The 22,035-nt window shown below is 43.5% G+C and overlaps 1 protein-coding gene across 1 annotated transcript; it reads left to right on the forward strand.

Moving 5' to 3' along the window:
• Positions 1-1,666: 1,666 nt before the first annotated feature.
• On the forward strand, positions 1,667-21,189 carry Atp1b4 (ATPase Na+/K+ transporting family member beta 4). Its single transcript, XM_087902600.1, has 8 exons — positions 1,667-1,850; positions 5,843-6,101; positions 9,786-9,914; positions 10,187-10,291; positions 13,596-13,792; positions 14,954-15,010; positions 17,233-17,328; positions 18,018-21,189. The coding sequence occupies exons 1-8, from the start codon at positions 1,788-1,790 to the stop codon at positions 18,177-18,179; spliced, it is 1,068 nt and encodes a 355-aa protein (XP_087758726.1). The 5' UTR covers positions 1,667-1,787; the 3' UTR covers positions 18,180-21,189.
• The last annotated feature ends 846 nt before the right edge of the window (positions 21,190-22,035 follow it).

The following is a 22,035-nucleotide window of genomic DNA, read 5'->3' on the forward strand; positions in this document are numbered from 1 at the left end:
TAACTGTCAAGCCTTGTGTCCAACTCCGACAACTCTTTCAACTAGAGCTGAATGTGAACACATTTAGACGTTTTTGGTTTTGACATTCTACGGAACCTAGGTTCCCTACTGAAGGCAGTCTGGGCTGTAGTCAAAGTGCATTGCAAATGTCCTGAGTATGCATTAAACTAATTGGGATAAGAGATTCTGGAGAATGCAATATTTTATTACTTGAAGTCTTCTCACTCCAAATTTCTTTTGGCTCCATACTCTTGATTTTTGAACTGTCATTAAAAAATCATATTCTATTTTGTTAAGATTTGTTTTATTCTGTGTGTGTGTTGGTGTGCAAGCGAGTGTGGGCATCCGTGGAGGTCAGAAGAGGGCATCAGTTTATCTAGAACTGGAGTAATAGGTAGCTGTGAGCCACCTGACATGGGTGCTGGGAACTGAACTCGGGTCCTCTGCAAGAGCGGAAAGTGCTCTTACCGCTGGGCCGTTGGTGCCAACCTCTAGGAAGATAGGGCCAGTTAATGGATCCTGTATTTAGTTTTGAGGCTTCAGGTCTCAGATTTATCCTTTTCAACCCCCAGGGTAACACAAAGTACTGGAGTGGAAAACGTAGAAGAAATAGAGCTAGACAGGTGTTCAGCACTGATGATGCCCTGAAATAGATCTTTATTTTATTGAAATTCAAAGAGGGGAGTGGCTTAATTTACTGTTTGCCTTGGTTATGCCCAGAAAGTTAGTTTCTGCACTATTCTGTAACCTGGGTGAAATTGAGGTAGGGGGTGGTTTTTAAAGGAAGGATCACAAACTCCACCCAGCCCTCACAGTGGTGGACCAAACCGACCCAAAGTGCTCTACAATGTTCTTAGCAGTTTCTGGTCATTTTCTTTTGCTGGATCCCATCTTGGCTTCAGGAGTTATATATGTCTGGGAAACTGACACGGCAAAGTTCTGCCTTGTTCCCTGCCCTGAAGCTAAGGGATAAATATAGATCTCAACCACTACAGAAATTTGGCCAGGATTCCAAGGGTGTGTATGAGGGGCAGTGACTGATGGAGCCACTGTGACATGTGGCCTAGAAAAATGCTTCTTTCTATCCAAGACCCTCTTTGGGATAGGGAAGGTTAAAGAAGGAGCCTTTGCATCTAAGATTAAAAGGCATAATACACATTTCCAGGAGTTCATGAAGTGATCGGGCCAGGACTATTTTATAGGTGGCTTGGAGAGCGTGGCGAGAAGAGGGTAGGGAGAGCGAAGGGAATCTTCCCTGACACCCTAGATCCTTTTGCATGAGATCAGCCTTACGAGAAAAGCAAGTTATTCTTGGACATCTCCCCTCACCCTAACTCCCACCCATGCCCCACCCTCTTGCACACACACACACACACACACACACACACACACACACACACACTGATATTCAACTCTCAATTGAGAAGAATATGACTTAAGATTTCCATTGAGTCCATCATATTTCAGGTGCTGGCGAAGGGCAAGAAGTGGAAAGGCACATGAAGGGGGCGGTGAGTTGCTCATCCTCGTGACCCAGAATATCTCCCCCTCCCTGTAATGATGAGCTTGCTTTTCCAAAAGGGCTTTCCTTTGATTCCAGGAAGGGGCCAACCAATGAGAGAGGAGCATGTTAGATTATTTTGGGGAAGGGCTCGTGCCAGCAAGGTTCACTTTTAGTAGGCGCCAAGTGTCCCCAGCAACCAGTGTCTTCTGTACCAGCAGAAGCTCCAGAACTCCGACCTACTCGCCCGCCTCTGCTCTGCAGCATCTTGGCCCACTGAACAGCCATGAGAAGGCAGCTCCGCTCCAGAAGGGCTCCGGCCTTCCCTTACGGTTATCGCTACAGACTTGTGAGTCTCGGGGAGCAGAATATTTTGCTGCCCTTTTTTAATTGGTTGGGTTGGGTGTTGTGTAGAGCTTGTATTATGGCTGTCTTGCCTTGGGATAAACAAGAATAAATAAAGTTTAGGAAAGCCCAGACTTCGCAGGAAAGTGACTCCCAGCATCCCAGGGCACCCTAAACTGCTGAATGGAAAGAGGACTCCCCTCTTTGTGGGAAGATATCAGGGAATAAGCTTTATGTTTGGAGTCTAGAATATCAACAGACCTTTGCAGATGGGAGCAGAGGTTTCACTGCAAGAAGCCAGGAGAAAAGGGAAAAAGAGGAAATGCAAGGTGCTCCCTGGCCAGCTGTCCCAGCCCCTTTGAGTGGTGACTTTTAGGAACCAGCTGCTCTTTTTCAAAGGCAGAAATTCAAACTATAGCTAAAAAACACAGGATCCTTGATAGGAACCAGAAGGAAGCCTAGCCATCCTTTCCCCAGCACCGCTTGCTAAGCTGAAGGTAGCAGGGTGCCAGATTGACTTGCAAGTTGGTGGGGACCCCAACATGAGAATGTGTATATTGTTTGTAACTTGTGCTCTTTCCACTGTGTTTCTTGTGTACAATCTCTTGAAGCTCCGGCCCATCATCACCCATTTCATCACCTTGTCCGCCACCTCGCCTCATCACACACATCCGCACACACTGGCACACATATGTCTGCACATACCTCCCACATCACTGCTTACTCTCAGGTTCTTTACAAATGCATTTGGTCCAAACGTGCCTTTACATTTACTTTGCTCTAAACCATAAGTACGTGTGTGTATGTACAACACTCTCAGGAGGGGTATTCTGAAACGCAAGAAGATTATTAGATAAACCCAAAAGAAAGCAAAACATAAACCATTTTTCTTTGCATATGGCCACTTATGTACCTGAGAAATTAAGGGATAATTGTCAAGAGCGAGAAAAAAAAAACACAATTCTTCTAATCTCATATCAACCACTAAGGGAATTTCTTATCAGTCTGATGTAGAATTTTTATTTTAATACCTGAAGTTTCTTCCCTCTTAAGACCTGTCAGTCTATGGAGTATATATAGCTGTACATTACTTGGTTTTTTTTCTATGCTGAATCGCTAAAATTGTTGTACTTAATTTGAACTATTCGCCCAGAAGTTTGAATTTTAAGTGCCACAGGGGATCTTGCTCATTATAGTATCTGATCAAGTTAAAATAAATCATTTGATGCAATTGTATGTGTAATTTGTTTACTTTTAAATCAATCATCCATCAGACGCTTGCATGACGTTACTCAGTGCAAGATCCAAATTTATCCTTTGGGTCATCTTGCTTGTTTGTATATTTGTTCCTATGTTTATATATTTAGATTGCTCAAAATGGAGCTACCTTCTGTCCTTCAGGTTTCCCTTTTAGGGAAACATGAGGGCCCCAGCACACGCCCACTACCATATCTGAGCATGCTCACACTCCCTATCACATGAGGGTGGTGCCACTTTAGGAAACTGACAGAAACAGAACCTTGGAGATGAACGTCCTCATCGCCAAAACATTTCCTACTGAAGCGTGTTAAATGATTGCATGAAAGTGCATTTTACGCAGGCTTTCGTTAACAAGGAGCCTTTGGGAAAAAGCCTGTCTTGCACGCTGACATTTCCCTAACACTGGAAGCAGAGAAGAGGAAAAAGATATTTTGGTTCCTGAAATAAAACTCAGGTGGTAGGAATCCATGAGGGGAAAATAAGCTCCAAGAAGATTAATTCTTCCTTGGAGGATAAGACTTTAATGACAGCCATTTTAATAAGATTATGTGAAGCCCATATCTACAAATAAAATAAAGCTGTGCCCATGGCCAGCTGCTTCCTCTGCAGAGCAGAGGTGGTAGGGCAGGCACAGGCAACCAAAGGGAGTTGTTCCAGAAATATAAAAGGATTGAAAACCCTTCCTGATGAAATGCCACATTTCAAATTCTGTGAGAATTTGGTGCATGGCCTTTCTAGGGACCATGATGACTAGCCAGTCTAGTATGCATAAGGATGACAAACTGTGAGAACTTTCGCTCCAGGCGGGAGCACTGAGAGAGTCCACTGAGTACCTTGCTGTGGGCTTCACACTGTGAAGAGACCACAAAATGGTAGGAAATATGGCCCTTCTGCCTGTGTCCAACGCCTGATTTGGGAGATAAGCGTGAACATAAGTTCACACATGAGTGAACCATTTAAGAACGTACATCAGTTCATTTAGCAGTGAATGATAGGCAAGGTTGATTTTCCTTAAGCCTTATACTATGAATCCATGTCAAAAATCCTTGATTATAAGCACCTACATGTCGGGAACACAGACTCTAAGACATTATCATGTTCATAAATCTGCTAAGCCACTTCTAGCCACTTGTGTTCAGTGTGATGGAGGAGAAACTGTGCAGAGTATCAAGAGACACAAGTTCCGAGACTGTCAACTCTGTCATGGATTTGCTGTGTGGCTTTGGCCAGATCCTCTCCCCTCTCTGGAGCTCATTTGGACAATCCTAATTTGGAAGCCCCCGTAAGTTCTGATATGGTATGTGATGTGGAGCTGTGCGTCTGAACAAATTAGAGAACAATTCAAGGGTGCTCGAACTCAAGAGCTAGAGAGCGCTGGGCAGACTAAATGCAGAGGGCAGAGATTGGTCCTTCTGGAACACTGTCACTGTTTCTGAACAACCCGATTTGCTCAACTCCGTGCTCAAGGCAGCATGGGTAGCTGAGTGCCCTCTAAGTGGCCTTTGAGGAATCGGGCAGGAAGGGGGCAGCACAGAGCCCATGGCTTCTAGCATTTGACACATCCAACCCCGACAGGTGCACCAGCCCTGACACTCTGCAGACTTGGACGGCACAAAGAAGGCAGGGTGGCCTGATTTTCTGCTCTTGCAGTAAGCCTTGGCAAACTCCCAAAGAGCAAGGGTACAAGCCTCTGGCCTTTACATCGGAGGCATGGGAAATACCACTGGCGATGTCTGGGGTTTTCTTTTTCTTTCTTTCTTTATCTCTTTCTGGTTTGCTTAACTTTTTGAAAACAATTCAAAGATCACTGCTTCATATCTCAAGTACTGGCTGAAATCAATTGACAAATAGATGCTGAGTACTTACTTTCTGCCCAACTTTTGATTTTATATTTTTATTTAAGTTTTAAAATTAAAACATGACTACACCCTTTCCCAACTCCCTTTCCTCTCTCTAACCTCTCCTATTTACCCGCTCCCTTTTAGGCCCTTTCAAATTCATGGCCTCTCTCTTACTTTAATTAACTTGCTCAGTCTGTTTAGTGTTACGTATATGTGTATGGATATGCCTAAGTTTTTAACTAAGTTACAGGGGAAAACAAAGGAAGTATCTGTTGGGATCTCATCTCTCAGGGGGTCTGTCTGTCTAGCTTAAGACAGGAAGCAGGAAATGAGTTCTTGTTTGTGTCGGGAAGGCCGTGGAAGTTTAGAGGAGGGGTACAGCAGTTGGCTTCTCCTCTTGATATCTGCCTGAGCCTATTTTTAGCTGCGACTTAGGGTGGTGAGGTCAAGCAGCTGAAAGTGTACCGAGCATTAGGGCAAAGCTGGCTTGGGTTTGGAAGTTGCCATCATAGGCATAAATGTCCAAGACTGTTCGGACCTTCAGTGTGAGCTCAGCTCAGTCCTGATAGGTCAAAGTTCAGTGGAAGGCCAAGGCCTGAGACAGAGCAGTGACGTGAAATATCATAGAGAAAGAACCTAAACACCTGACGCTAAAAGGTAAATTTAGCACCACTGTGGAAATAACAGTGCTTCAATATGGACTATAGAAAGGATGCTTCCTCCAAACGAGTGGAGAAGGAAAATTCACCTCTTGCAACAATGGGTATTTTTCTGGGGATGTGGAAATTTGAAACATCTCCAAATAGTGAGTGCTTTCCATTTACTTTTGGCTGGTGGGCTATGCCATTGGGGTTGTGTTTCTCACAGAGAGCTTTGCATTTTATCGCTGCTCCAGGATGATCAGGATGAAGTAAATCAGAACTACTTAGCAGATGAGGAGGAGGAAGCAGAAGAAGAGGCTCAGGTGATGCTGGCTCCTGGTCTGGAGGAAGAGGAAGAAGAGGAGGAAGGAAAAGAGGAGGAGGAAGAAAGGGAGGAAGAAGGTCAGGGTCAGCCGACAGGCAATGCCTGGAGGCGGAAATTGCAGACGGTGACTGAATACCTTTGGGACCCGGAGAAAAGGATGTCTCTGGCCCGAACAGGTCAGAGTCGGAGTAAGTCCTATTCATCCCAATGCCCCAGTCTGGTGTCCTTGGCTTTTGATGTGGTGTCCAGAGCTCCTCGGCTGGCCAATCCACCAATCCACGGGTTTGTTACAGACTTCTCTTAACATTTCACAGAAAGGCCAGTGGTTGGTGACATCCTTGAACTGAGGACCGATCAGCTCCCTCAGAAAAGCCACTAAATAGATGAACAAGAGTGAATGTGTGACTGAAATTTACTAGTCTCAATATGCAATATAAAATAACACTGAGGGCGAGTTGACAAAGCACGGGATTGTGTGTCTGTGTCTGTATGTGTGTGTGTGTGTGTGTGTGTGCGTGCGCGCACGCGTGCCTATCACTTTCTATGCATGTAACTGACTACAGGCTTATCACTTATCCTTTTGCAGTCTCAGTCTCCCCGCATGCCAAATGGGAAGGTGGGGGATTCTGCATTGCCTCTCTATCAGAATCACCCTAAGACTGCAATACAGGATGAAAACCATAATACTGAAAGGTATATGTAGAAGACTAGGATATGAGACCAAGCTCCTGCTAACCCGACCACGGCTTTATAAATTCTTATCGGTTCACTTACCAGTGTCTGAGAAGGAGAGCCCCGAAGCCTGTCCAGACCCCAGCTTCTAAAGTGCTTTATGCCTCCAAGGTAGATACAGAAGAGCTGGTTTTAAAGAGATCATTGCTAGGGAATAAGGTTGAGCTTCCTTGTTGATGGATCATTGATAGGATTTCATATCTTAGTTCCTTCCCTTTATATCACATGTTGCCACTATTTTTACTTCACAAATTATCCAGAACTCGACTCCCAGGAGTACTTAAACTGACTTCGTAAGCTATTGCTGCAGAGCTTTCTCCTCAAAAGATTTTGTGGGTAGGAAGATTTCATACTTGCCACATTCTGCACAGCCCAGAAGAAAAGAAAGCAGCTGCTGATTAATCCATAGGAGGAAATAGAAAAACACAGTGCGTGTCATGGATGAAGTACGAGTCCCCTGCTGCCAAGGCTCCAGGTTGTTGAAGTCAGTGGCCCTTCCTTCCAAAGGCCCTTTTGGCCAAGATTCATGTGTTTTGTAGCCAATGCTGCTAATTCAGCTCCATTTGCACGAAGTAGCCAACTCTATTTCCTGAAATTAGGAAGAGCAGGTGTGAGGCTCTAAACAACGCCCATCTCCCTTTGCTCCTCCTCAGTTCCCAGCCCCACCCCTGCCCAACCCTGAAACTGTAACTAATGTACCATTTAAGGGACATTCCAATGTCCTGGAAGCTACAGACAAATGCTAGTCACTCACTAGAGCTCCAGAGGGGGCCCAACTCTTTCTTCCTCACCTAGAGAAGACTGGAAAAACTGGCTTGAGAAATGTGAGTCCAATTCTGGGAGAGGGGACCCATACTTTAACCCTTAAACAGCCATTGGCACTTCACTAGACATCATCCATATAAATTGCTCTGGTGGATGACAAGCCATGGGACAACAAAGAGGGATGATGAAGTAAGGTTCAGTGCTTGGGGAAGACATAGCAATGGGGACGCTTAATTGTAGGCTGCAACCAGACCCATGGCGCACAGGTCTTAGGCTAGCCTAGCAATTCAGACACCTGTCAGATTGCAAGACAGCAGAATAGTGACAAGAATCATATGAGGTAATAAATAGTATTAGTATTCTATTTTACAAGTGCAAAAACAGGCTTAGAAAGGCCTAAAATCACACAGTAACTAAGTGACAGTTCTGGGATTCAAATACCAGAATTCATTCTCTTGCCAGAATGCCTCATTATCTTCATGAATTTGAGCAATGAGGAAGGCCCTCCCTGATTTGTAAGGTTTCCAGAGATTAGATGCTTTGTTGGGTAAAGAGTTGGGAGCAGGAGCACTTAGCGGTCTGTTCAAGCTTGGGTGGGGACTACTCAGGACAGAAACCTAGAAGAGGATCCCAGGTACAGCAATCTATCTGGAGGAGGAGAGATCAGAGAGACTGATGAATGTAAAAGGGGCGGTGCTTGCTTTTGTCTGAGGGTTGGTGAGAGTCTAAACTAGCACCTCTCCTCACCTAAGGCTAAGGGGGACTCACTAGTAGTGCCACTATCTTATCTATAGCTTTCTGGCCCACACATTTTAAGGAGAAGAGAAGATATTGCTAAGGGAATAAACCTGTGATCCATCAATTACCCTACACGCATGAGACTGAAACTCTTGGTCCCCTAAGATGGCTCCAGGCTGTCGGTCCATTCCCAGGATGGGAATGGGAATGGAGAAATGGAGGCAGAAACACAGGACACATCCCATTAGGATAGCCAGTGAACAACAGGCAAGAACCACAAACACACAGACATGGTTGCTTCTTCTCTGGGAACTCCAGCTAAATCCATGTTTCAGTTCTGCTTTTGTCCATTTTTCACAAACATAAAGGGTCAATTCCATTTCCAGCTGTATTACTACAGTCACTCTCTCTCTCCCCCCCCTCCCCCCAATTTTATTTGGTTCGTGGTTCAATTTTCAAAATGAACATTCGAACTTATTTTGGGGTACACTGAAGTTGTGTGGTTTATCCCAGTTTCTGGTTCATGATTCAGTTCAAACCTTTAGTTCCAGTATCATTGGCGCATCTATGAGTGAAGGCAATTACATCTGCCTAAGAGGTCCCCAAGGAAGGCTAAAAGAGCTCTGGGCATCTATCTCATGCTCATTGTCCTCCCCCTACTATATAGTCCTGGAACAAACATAATCCTAATTCAACACAGAGAAGGGCAATTCGTATAATCATGCATCTGAGCTTATAGCAATAATAACAATATTAATAATAGCAATAATGATGAATGCCATTTATAGAGCACTTAGGATCTGCCAGGCAATGTGCCATGGTGTTGATATGCATTATTTAATGTTTATTTAATATACCAAGTACTGTGCTTCTGTCCTTGTTATCAGGTGAGGACACTAAGGCCCAGTGTGGCAAGCCTCAGGTCCAAGATGCAACAGACAGAAGGAGTAGAATCAGGATAAGATTATGAAAAGACTGAGTTTGGGATACTGTCAGGGATACAGATAAATATATGTTGTAGATTCTACAACCTTTCCAAGTTCACATACAGCAAATATCAGTGATTAAGTACTATTTTCTCCTACTATCTTCCCCATCCTTCATTAGTGTTCTTCTCGGAAAGAAGAGCAACTTAAGCTTTGCTAAGGATGAATAAGATTTTAAATAAGAGTCAAGGATAAGCCTTGATTAGAAGTAAGTCCAGTGGAAATGAGTCAAAGCTTTGAATTCTAGACCGTGTGAACAGAAAGGCTGCTTTGCAAATGTCTTTGATCACGTTGCTAGGTCTCTTTAGGACACCTGCCATAATGAAGAACAAAGAACGATCTGTATTCAGGACATCAGCCATGGCCTAGAAGACTCCCAAGCAATGTCCCCTCTGCTCTCTATTGAAGTCCACTCCCTATAATCTTGCTTCTAGTCATCATGTGCCCGGCGATACTCTTCTCTGAAGATACTGTAAAGGGAAAGTACTTTCAAACCCCTGACACAGTCAATCTTCACCAGTTCCAGACTGACAAAGTCCAATAAGAAAGGATATCCTGAATCTGCCTGAGTTGATTTTGGTTCATGAGTCCAGCGGGGAGGTGGGGCTTGTTGGCAAGCACTGACTACTGTCATCTTCAATTGCTCTACAGGTCTGATTTTAGTCATTTACTTCTTCTTCTATGCCTCCCTGGCTGCTGTGATCACCCTATTCCTGTACATGCTGTTCCTAGCCATCAGTCCCTACATGCCAACCTTCACCGAGCAGGTGAAACCTCCCGGTGAGTGTGCCCAAATGACCTGCATTGTCAGAGCTCTCTGGACAGAAATCTGCTTGCACAGCATGTTCAGCCTCAATTAACTTGGGTTCTTCCCGGTAATGACTTAGAGATTCAATTATTAAGAGGAAAAGTGAAATGGTACTTGGCAAATTATGGTCCTTTTCATTTTGATTGCTATGGGGGGTGGCGGGGAGGGGAGTGTCATGGGAATCTGTATAGAAAAAAAAATCCAAGAATGGGTTAATCTAGCCAAGACTTGTTTTCATTGCCAGGAGTCATGATCAGACCCTTCGCTCATAGCCTTAACTTCAACTTCAACGTTTCCCAACCTGAAACTTGGCAGCATTATGTGGTCAGCCTGAATGGCTTTCTCCAGGGTAAGTTGCCCTGAGGAGTGAAAAGCTCTTCAGCAAAGTAATGGGTGGCCGAGAAAGCTGCCTTAGTCACTCCTACCCGCCATGGTCCTCTGCTGTCTCACATGCCTGCTTGCATCCTTTATAATTTTTTTTAAAAAATGCTCCAATTGTGCGTTGCCCGATGTGAGCTCTCTAAGGCAAAGAACTTCTTTTCTCTTCACGAGCACCCTGCAGCACCTACTTAAATCCTGGGCACACCCAGGTGATCGGCTTTCTAAGTGATCTCTTCTAAATGATCATTCTGGAGGGAGCTAATGGTGAGGAGAGGAGACTGTCCTCTGAGAGTTGCAAGATCCCCGCCTCCTGTACGTCCCTGGGGTAAGAGAAGTCTGGGATGAGCTATCTTGAAGAGGGAAAGTAAGTGTCTTCTTGTAACAGCAATTTATAAAAGAGTCAGAGGACTGAAGCTCTGCCTAGGACATTGACCTCAAGTGTTTTGAGAATTCCTGTGTCTGTACTGTTCTCGAATAAATGGCTTTGTCTTTCACTCTGTGAACGCTAAGGTGGTAGGAGTTTGGGAAGTCTATGGAAACTTTGGGAGAGAGAGCAGCTCTGTTAGCCTGGTGTCTGCAACATGAACATCAAACAGTGTTGGTAGAATCTCAGACCATACCTCATAGCTATTTTTCTGGTGGCCAGGCAGTGGTGGCACATGCCTTTAATCCCAGCACTCGGGAGGCAGAGGCAGGCAGATCTCTGTGAGTTCGAGATCAGCCTGGTCTACAAGGGCTAGTTTCAGGACAGGCACCAAAGCTACAGAGAAACCTTGTCTCAAAAAAAATTCTGGTGATTTGTATGAACTTTTCTGAGTGAGAAACATCATGATTCCTAACTATGCTGGTGCCATTTAAGCAGGAGTTAGAATTTCAGCTTTGTATTAGTAATGCTCACTGCTGTTTGGGGTGAAACAGCTTCAGAGTCCGCACCTGTAGAACGACAGAGCTGGGTTCTTTCTGATCCATGGAGTTCTATTTTGGGCCACAAAAGTATTTTGGGCATCTTAGTCAGCATAGTATCTTTCTTTAAAAATGCTTGTGAGCTATTTCAAGGATGCACATTGCCAGCATTTCTGCTGAGGAAATCCCTGCAATAAGATAGTAGATGGGGAAATACCAATTTTGACCCGATGATGATGGCAGGGACCAACAAGAAGGCATTGGGTTACTTCTAAAGAGTCGACGGCATGTGACTGGGGAGATGGCTCAGCAGTTAAGCCCTTGCCACTTGCCAAGCGAGCAAGAAGACAAAAGTTCGGATCTCCAGAATCCCCATATGCTGTATGGCTATGGGAAAGAACCTGTAAGTCCAGCCTCGGAAGGCAGAGCCGTGGAAAGCTGACTAGTGAGACGAACCATATTGTTGAACTTTGTGTTTGATCGGAACACCCTTGCCTCCATAAATAATGTGGAAGAGCAATCCAGAAAGCGTCCCAGCATCAATCTTGGGTCTCCATATGCACGTGCGCATAGATGTGCTCACACACATGCAACTCACACCGCATACGCAATACATGCACATGAAAATAAGAAAAAAAAAACCTAATAGATACGATGCCTTTTCCAAAAGGGCCAGTATCTGAAATCCATACCCCAGAGTATCGGTTTCATCCCTATGAGTATGGGAATGGTGCAGTCAGCGCCACACCCATGTCACGTTTTTAACGGAACTACCTCAAGAAAAATGCTGAGCTGAGCCGTGTGAGTGCGGTTTCTATTTTAAAAGTTAGTACTTAAGCATAGTTCTTATTCCTGTAAAAAGATTAAAACAAATCTTTGAATTAAATGTAGTTTTGTCAAAATAAGTTCTCTGGACTGGGAAGACAGCTTAGTGGTAGGGCATCTTCCTAGTATGTTCAAGGCCCAGGACTGCAAGTAAGAGTTCCAATGGAGGAGGGAGATAAAGAGTCAAAATGGGATAAAGAGACAATATGTGTGAAAATATTATAATGAAACCTATTTTTGTTATTAACTTAATTGCAATTCAATATTTAAAGGCAAGGAATTTTGAGAAATAAAATAAAATAACCAATTTAGCATCTCAATAATATTATATCCAAGTCACAACCTGTCTAGATGTGGAGCCTGCAGTTCTTTCTAAGTTTTACCTCTGGTGGGTCATAAGTCTAAAATCTTTTCCAAAAGAGTGAACAGCTTCAGACATGACCGCATGTCTGGATGCAAGAGGATTCCCTGAACTCCGCCATCTAGCATGACTCAGTACATTTTCAAAGCCCAGTTTTATGGACTCCGAGGGCTCCAGTAGTGAACACGCAAACAGCTCCACTTCTCTCTCCAAGATAAGTATCTGGGACAGACACCCCATTCTGTCTAATATAAAAGGAGCAAAGTACCTCAGAGTTAGAGATGCCCTCACTCCCTCACTCTCTTGCTGAGGACCCTGTAGCTGGCATCAGTTTCTAGACTTCAAGGTAAACCTCCCTTTTGCAGTGGTAACTTGCCTCTTTAGAAGTTGGAGTTCTTTGTTTTTTTCCTCCTCTCCTCCCGCCTCTTCTCTCCTCTCCTTGTTTCATATCCCTCCAGTTCCTCTACCACAGTCACCTGTGCTTGATCTCAAAGGGAGACAGTTCCCAAGTTGAATTTAAGGAATTTTAGCCTAGACACAGCCTCCTGACATATATGTCTTGATATGATATAGCCCCTCTTACAAAATCTACTGATACAGGCCCATTCCTCTCTCAGAATAGAAGGGACAGCCACTCCCAACTTTGCTGTTTGCCATATCCAAACAAAAATAATGGGAAATGGAGAAAATGTATAAAATGATCAACTTCTAACCCTGAGATGAACACTTGAAAGTTCTGAGGAAGTGAGAGGCAGTGGATTATCCTAGCAGCTGGACTGAGGGGCAAGCCGGCTTCCTTGAGCAGCGGCTCTCAACCTGTGGATCACAACTCCCTTGAGTGTAGCATACCAGATACCGTGTGTATGCGATATTCACATCATGACTCATAGCAGTAGCAGAACTACAGTCAGGAAGTAGAAATGAAAATAATTTGATGGTGGGGGTCAGCACAACATGAGGAGCTGGATTAAAGGGTCACAGCATTGGGAAGGTTGAGAACCGCTATGCTAGAGGGATGGCGCTGGGAATGTCCCTTGGGTACCTAATACCAGTCCCCAGGGATTGTGGTAGAATAAGAGGACTTCGGAAGGAGTACAGGGACTTAGAGGGAAACCACTGAAAGTGTGGGCTTCCCTTCTGGCACCTCTCTAACATGACCCTTTGTCACCCACATGTGCTCTAGGCTATAACGACAGTCTTCAAGAGGAAATGAATGTAGATTGTCCTCCAGGACAGTTCTTCATCCAAGATGGGGATGAGGATGAGGACAAGAAGGCCTGCCAATTTAAGCGCTCCTTCCTGAAGAATTGCTCTGGGCTGGAGGACCCTACTTTTGGATACTCTACTGGACAGCCTTGCATCCTCCTCAAAATGAACCGGGTATCTTAGCCCTTGGGGTCTGCTGGTGTTAAGTGGATGCATGGGTAGGAGAGCATGGAAACCACATTTCTGCTGGACTCTGGTATGCACACACTGCAGCTTTGCCCATTTTTAGCCACATCATCGAAACTGCAAACAACCAGACACATTGACCAGTTAATTTTTTTCCTGAACATTTCCTCCACACCAATCTGCCCCTTGAGGGCCACTAGTTGAATGCAATAGAGTGTGTCTCTAATCTCAGCCCTCAGAAGGCAGAGGCAGAAGGGTCTCAAAATTCAGGTCAGCCTCTGTCTCAAAAATGGAATGGAAGTCCAGAGATGTTTGGAACACAAGCAGGGTTGACATTGGGAGATGATGGAGAGCGATTCTTATGTTTTCATAGCATTGTTCTGGGCTGGAGAGATGGCTCAGCGGTTAAGATTGCTGGTTGCTCTTCTGAAGGACCTGCATTTGATTCTCAGCTTCCACATGACACCTGTCTCTAACTCCAGTCTCAGGGGATCCAACACTGTCTTCTGGCCTCTGCAGCCATTAGACATGTATATGGTGCATGCACATACATGCAAGTCAATCACCTATACACATACAAATAAATTAATAATTAACTTTTTAAATGCACCTTTAAAGAAAAAAAAAAACATGTCTTCCTTAGGGAGTGCCAGAACCTTTTGTCAAATACAGTCTTATTGAAACTAGAAAGTTCTTTACATCTTTTTGGTTATTTTTGCAGCAGTTTTTTATTCTGTGGATGGACCTAAGACACAAATATTTTAGGAAGCAAGCTGGGCTACACAACTTTGAAGCTGTTCGTAACATTTCTAAAAGGGGGCATAGATGAAATTTATGTGTGAGAAGTGATGAGCAAAGGCAGGGAGAAAAATTCCATTTTTACCCTGAAGTCTGTTTCTTAAAAAATAAATAAATAGGCCGGGGGTAGTGGTGGTAGATGCTTTTAATCCCAGCAATTGGGAGGCAGAGACAGGCAGATGTCTGTGAGTTTGTGCGTTTGAGGCCAGCCTGGTCTACAGAGCGAGTTCTGGGACAGCCAGAGCTGTTACATAGAGAAACTCTGTCAATAAAAAGTAAATAAATAAATAAGTATAAATATATAATTAAAGCAAGCACTGTTTTGTTTTTGTTTGTTTGTTTTTTCACTAGATTGTAGGCTTTCGTCCTGAGCTTGGAGACCCTGTGAAGGTAGCCTGCAAAGTTCAGGTAAATTCTCCTTTGGAGTAAGTATGGTTAGCGCTTTTGCTTCAGCCAAACAGAGATAGTTCTTCTGTTCCAAGAACTTCTACAGGGGTAGTGTGTAGGAAAAGCATTAGTGTTTTTCATATTTTTTCTTCCTTTTAATGTATTAAGGTCTTATTTCCAGAAAGCATTCAGTGTGTGAACATGTACGTGCGTGCGTGTGCGTGCGTGCGTGCGTGCGTGCGTGTGTGTGTGTGTGTGTGTGTGTGTGTGTGTGTGATTTTTACACCTGTGAAAGCCAGAGGCTGAACCTCACCTAGGGGCCACAGCAGGGAATCAGATTGTGCTAAGACATTAATTGGGATTCTGTTTACACTCTTGCTTTTAGCTCTAATGGCTTGCTTCTTTGAACTAAACAAGCAGCTTTCATTAGAGTCATTAGTCCCTGATTTTAAAACTGAACTTCACATTTTACAGCAATGACCAGTGGCACTGGGTGTTGCAATAACAAACGACTACAAGGGAGGTATACACAGAAGTCCATTAATATGCTAATTAACTGTCCTTCAAGGGACCATTAACTCCTATCTCATCTACACCAGTTAGCTCCTTTGTAGGCAAAAGCCCTCAATCTTGGCATTGCTTCTTAAACATTGCTCCCTTCTGTTCAGTTACATCATCTGCATCCTTTAGTCTTGGATGGTTTAGTCTTGCAAACATTGCAAAAATAGTCATTGTCAGAACTAGGAATAAAGCAGACAACTCTAGGCTTCATAGGGGCAGAACGGAACACCAGCAAAAGACTCATTCAGCCACCGAGCCACATTCAGCAAATGTCTATCGATCACTTATTATATGCTAGGTGTTTAGCTAGCTGTTGGGGATGCCTAAGTAAACACAACTGAAATCAGGGCCAAGACATCTTAACAGGCAGAATGAAAGGTACCGTGGGGACACGGAAGAGAATGGCCAGTTCTGCGTGGAAAGATGAGCTTCATGAGGTCAGGCAATATTTGCCAGCTGAGCAAGGTGAGAAGAGACGAGCATTCCTTCTGTTCAGATGCATGTATGTGTGCATAAAGTCACATGTGGGCTATGACTACAAACTAATGGAACTGATCCCACAGGCCATCATTAAAGATAAATTCATTCGTTTTTGAATAGATGAATAAGTCATAAAGACCAATGTAGTCTAAAGTAATGACAAGTGCTGTGCCACTGAGCCACATCCTAGCTCTTAATCTAACACATTAATTGGGCTAACTTCTATTTGCATTTCCCTAATGTAAGCTGTTCATTTTCAAAGTTACTATATACTGAACCTTACTAAAAAAATAGAAACATTAACAGTCAGTATACGTTTAAAAAAATAGTACTGGTCAAATTGATACCCACTTAGCAATCAAGCAGGATGAGGTAATAACCAAAATTGAAGTATAGGGTACTCGGTTTGTACCAAAACTTATTACAGCATACTGTATATAGTACATTGACAGAAGTGATTCTATGGCCCTAATGAGTAATGGACTAATAGAGATGCACCCTTTGACCGTATGAGCCCCCAAACTGCCCGCTTATAACAGCCATAGTTCATGGCACTCCATTACCTGGTGTCATGTGATTCCGGGTAGTCCTGTTTAATCATTCCCCTTATTTGGATCTTCTTGCTTACTGTCGGAATTCTATGCACAGTGATTAAGTGGTACAGAGAATGCGGACAGAAACATGCATTCAAGTGAGCTAACCATAGACTGCGTGGCTATACTTGAGGCTCCTGTGTACCTGATGTGACTTCCAGTAGAACTGAACCTGCAATGAGAACTTAGGGAATGTTCCTTAATGCATACCTGCTTCAGTTGCAAACTCCAAGGCCGGGTAGCATACTGTGATTCTTTGGAGATAGACTACAATCACAGGCTCTTCCTAGAACAGTACAAGCTTCTCAACTGCCTTTGAAGCCTTTCTGCTTAGGACCCAAGAAACCAGAACAAAGTCATAGCAAGTAATTTTGCTCTCAATCGCCCAGTCTCTCAATACGATTTTCTTACAATACCAAGCCACAGTCACACCCTAGAAACACTTCTCTGAGGACAAATCAGGGTTGAGCCCTACCCAATTCTGAGTTTAGGTTTGAAACAATAGGTTGAGAAACAAATAGTGACTTTACCTGAGCCAGAATCCCTTTAGACTGCACTCTAACTCCCTCTGTAACCCAACATTTCACATTTATCTGCTTTTGTTTACAGAAAGGTGACGAAAATGACATTCGATCCATCAGTTACTACCCAGAGTCGGCTTCTTTTGACCTCCGCTACTACCCTTACTATGGCAAACTGACTCACGTAAGCTGTATCCTTCTTCCCCCTCTTTCATAATGGGCTCAGAGACAAAGGAAGAGCTGCCTGGGATTTGTGAAAATGAAGAAGCAGGTGGTAGTAAGGACAAGTGAGCTGTGGACTACAATAGGAGTGGGGGAGGGGACTCCATTCACACGTTCCTAACAACCGCACATCCTTCCAGACCTGAAAGGCTGTCATATATGGTCTTATCTAAGCACTTCAGTTTTCAGATGAGAAAATTGGAGTTCAGGATGCAGAAGGAACTTACCCAAAGTCACACAGTTAATTACCAACCAAGCCAGGACATTATTACAGTGTATTTAACGTCTAAGTAATCACACATTCCTGTGGGACAGTGCAGGCTTCATCTCCAGTATAGGATCTTGAGGTATACTAGTTCTTGTTTGATTTATGGTCTGATAGCCATAAAATCAAATCATTCCGAGTCGGAATTGACTTCCCCCCAGAGGGTAATCAGACAACTTGACACTGACTTATGAGAGAGCAGTGTAATTTCTCCAAAGCAGGGAAAGCATGTTGGTTGCTGTGATCATTTGTGACATGGCATCATGATGTCTGCACAGTTCCCTTGGCCGAGGTTATTCTAACCTACCCTGAGTCTCTGATTACCACCTCCCCAATCCTTGCTGCCACCTTGGTCCATTTAGAATGTATTGTTCTTTCACCTACAGGTTAACTACACCTCGCCCCTGGTCGCAATGCATTTTACAGATGTGGTGAAGAACCAAGTAGTGCCTGTACAGTGCCAGCTGAAGGGCAAAAGCATCATAAATGATGTTATCAATGATCGTTTTGTGGGGAGGATAATCTTCACCCTGAACATAGAAACCTAGGAGCTCCTGGGGGCCGCTCACACCGGTTCTGGTTTCATTTTGTTTTATCCCTGGTAGCACTTCGATTCCTTTTCCTTCAGTTAAGACACAGCCAGATGGATGCCTAAGACCAGATCATCTTTCCTTGCCTTTGACGTGTGTATGAAGTGATATTGTGGGACCTGCTTGGTTTTTTTAAAGGTCGTCTCTCCCGGTGACAAACAGACTATATTAATTTCCTCTCCTTCCCTTCAAATTCAGACCTCTTGATAGAAGTCTCACTATCTACAGTTTCTGATCGCATTCATATTGTCAGGACAATGTCTATCATGTTTTCTAAAAATGTGTTGGTTTTAGAGGTGATATTATTCCCAGTCAGGTGGATATTCAAGCCCACCACCCACCCACCTTTAAAACTGCCTTCCAAGGTCTTTCCTCAGAAACCAACACCAGACAAACCTAGACTATACAAAACTGAAAGCCACTCTCCCTACACAATTTTATATAGGGGTAGGGGGCTTGAAAATTTGGCTGTCTCCCATAGGTGACTTAATTCTGATTCATGATTCCGATATTTTCTGCCAGGACTGCAAGCAATGCTGACAGGTTATTAATCTGAACTAGAGATGAAGACCTTCTATGAGACTTTTTGTGGAGGGAAGTAGATCCTAGTGCAACCGGGGAGAAGTGTTTAGCCTAGGGATACGCTGGTTCTTGATTGCTCTGTAGTATAACCAGCCAAAGGCAAAAATTCTTGCAAACATGTTTTTCTCAACTCCTAACAGAAGAGAAAACATGAAAAAAAAAATCTTCTTTGGTCAAATCGTCTTGGCCCGCTTGCTTGATAGTTGTGTGGTTGTCTTTGAGATCAGCAGGGATGGGTGCCTTGATCCCCCAGCTAGATCCTTGGGGATTGAAATTAGGGTTCTCCAACTAATACATGGCAGGACAAAAAGCTCCTGCCAAGCCTCCCTGAAGCCAATGCTCATTAGCCAGTTTTGCATTTCCTTTAAAAATCACACGAGGCAGATGTTTATCCAGGTTGTGTATCAGCCAAGTTGCTTTGTTTTTTCTTTGGCCATGTGACCATTCCAATTGCTTCTTAATGCCTCCACCAGAGGGAGGGCTGGAACAAAAAGAGGAGGCGTGCATTACAGAATAGCATAGTGTCTCAGGGTCCAAAGCAAATTAGAATTCCACTTACAAGCCTGCAGTTTGGATCTACACTACAATGTTTAGTTTCTCCAGGAAGGGGCAACTGAAAGGCTGACGGGGAAGACAAATGAAGACGTGACTGACTATGGTATAGGGTAACGGGAGATATATAGACATAGTATACGGAAATGCTATGGGGAACACAAGGGACAATAACTCTCTCTGGCTGAGAAAGTAGCAGAGGGAATTGCGCACTCAGAGCCATAAGCATGAAGCAATCTCGTGCTTTGGTAATTCTGAACCGTTCACATGAGAGCTCAGAGGAAAGGCTGGGAGAGTAGATTGCATGAGCATTCAGGGATGTTGCGGGAAAGAGAGTCTTTAAAGCGTTTTAATCAGGGGATCTCTGTGCGCACATTGGCATTTTCGCCAGAGCACTTGGGCAGTAATAACATAAGGGATGAATCAAAGACAGAGGCGACAAGACCAAGACAGGAACTGGGGGGGAAGGAAGAGTACAAAATGACCCCAGAGTTTTGAGCTTGGCTAAAACCATTGAGATAGTGATATTACTAATCATGACTGGGTATAAAAGAGAAAGAGATTGGAGAGGAAGTTGCTGAGATCACTTTGGGACAGATTTAGCCTGTGGTTTCCTCTGGTCAGACACTGCTGTGGAGATACAAACACATGTAGAGTAGAAAAGAAGGAAAGCTGAGAACAAAAGCAACGCTTGGTGAAGTGAACTGATTTAGGAAGTATTTAATCTTGGGAACTGGAGCCGATTCAGCTTGGGAACTAGAAGCCACAGATCTAGCTCCTACCACGGTGCTTTTCTCTGGGTTTCGTGGCAGAATGGACTGCTGTTGCTCTTAGGACTGCCCCTTCCAGACCCTTCTAAATCTTCTGCATAGATTAGAGAGGGGCTGGCCGCATTTAACAAGCAACTGAAGCAAGTCAGTTGAGCAGCAGAGCGGGCCTACGTAACACAGAGACATAAAGAAACTGACTCCTCCGGCCCTACTTCCTCAACAAGTTCAAGTTTCCTAGCCCTTGAAAGGGAGAATAAGGAAATGAAGACGACAACAGCTTGAGACCATTTCAAAATGACCTCCATCAAAATCTCAAGGTTTAATAACAAAAGAGTATACAGCATCAGATCTGGGAAGGCTCTTTAGGGAAAACAACCTACATTGCCTCTGACTCCAGGTCCAGTGCTCTTTCCACTCAGAGCTGCTGCTTACCAGGAAGTGCCTACCATCTTTTGAAAAAGCATATCCCAAATCGTATCCCAAACATTCTGAAATATATCAAACTTGAGTTAAGATAGTTAACGGTTCGCAGGAACCCAACTACTGGTGCTATATTTTATACATAATACATGGTCCTGGTGAATATGTTTAACTATTAGATAAGAAATTAGAAATGATCTTGTCATGTGTGTTTCTCATTCAGTGGCAGATATTACGTCCACAGTTTCCAAGAAGTATCGAAAGGGACTAAGACAGTTTGGGCTGTCAGCAAGAACATGGAAAAATAGCTTTCTTATACAAAACTGGATATTATACAGAACTGGATTAATGAGTGTGTTCGTTCATGTGAGAGTCTAACTGTTCAGTAAGCTTCTAGTTGATTCATTTAAACAGGCTCCCATACTGTGCTGTACCAGAATTTGATTTGTATACCATCTGTTGCAATGCACTTGGTTTTACTTGATTGTCAATGAGAAATACTACTTTCACATGGCTTCATGGTTTTGTTCTTGCTATACTTTGTGTATGGTTTTTCACTTTCCACTCCTCAAAATGATTATTCTAAAGTCATCTTTCTTAGGCATCCATTTACTTGGGGTCTTCATGTAGAAAATATTTATATTGTCTTGGGGAATTGGTGGCAACAATAAATGAAATTTAAAAGCAATATATGAATTTCTTTTTCTGAATCTTACCATTGATTTTTTTCCCTAGAGGGATATGGGCAGCAAGCCATATGGGGGAAAAGCTTGAAAACTGATATTCTATTAGTTCAAAACTGGTTGGTTTTTGTTTTTCAATATTGTTTTTAACTTGTAGGGTGTCATCTATAGGGACATGGAGTTAAAAGCTGTTTTATTTGAGGGCATGTCTCTTTCCAACATCCATTCTCCATTTCCTGAAAAGACCACTTTGTCATAGCAACCTTACTTTGTCATGTTATCCCACCTCTTTTTTTCTAAACAGGAATTTGCTTTGTACCCCTAGGCTGGTCTTGAAGTCACAATCTTCCTGCCTTGTCCCCCATCATGGCCAGCATCTTCCCTTATCAAAGTTGAATCCTGCTATAAATTGTTCTGTTTGTTTATATAGGACATGAACACTGAGTGATACTTTGAGATAGGGAGATGGAAACAAGATCTCAATAGAAGCCTGGATTGTTGTGCAATAATCTATTTGTACACTGTGAAGATGTGTCTTTACCAAGGTGCCTTCTGATTGGTTTAATAAAGAGCTAAATGCTCAATAGCGAGGCAGGAGCTATAGGAGGAACTTCCAGGCACTGAGAGGACTCTGGGAAGAAGAAAGGTAGAGTTGCCAGCCAGAAACTGGTAGGAAATAGGAGGTGCAAGATGGAAGAGAGGTAATGCTATGTAGCAGAATGTAGATTACTATAAATGGGTTAATTTAAGTTATAAGAGCCAGTTGAGACAAACCTTAGCTAAAGACCAAGTTTTCATAATTAATAA

The sequence above is a fragment of the Myodes glareolus genome, chromosome X, assembly GCF_982192425.1.
Source record: "Myodes glareolus chromosome X, mMyoGla1.1, whole genome shotgun sequence".
Taxonomy (NCBI): Eukaryota; Metazoa; Chordata; class Mammalia; order Rodentia; family Cricetidae; genus Myodes; species Myodes glareolus.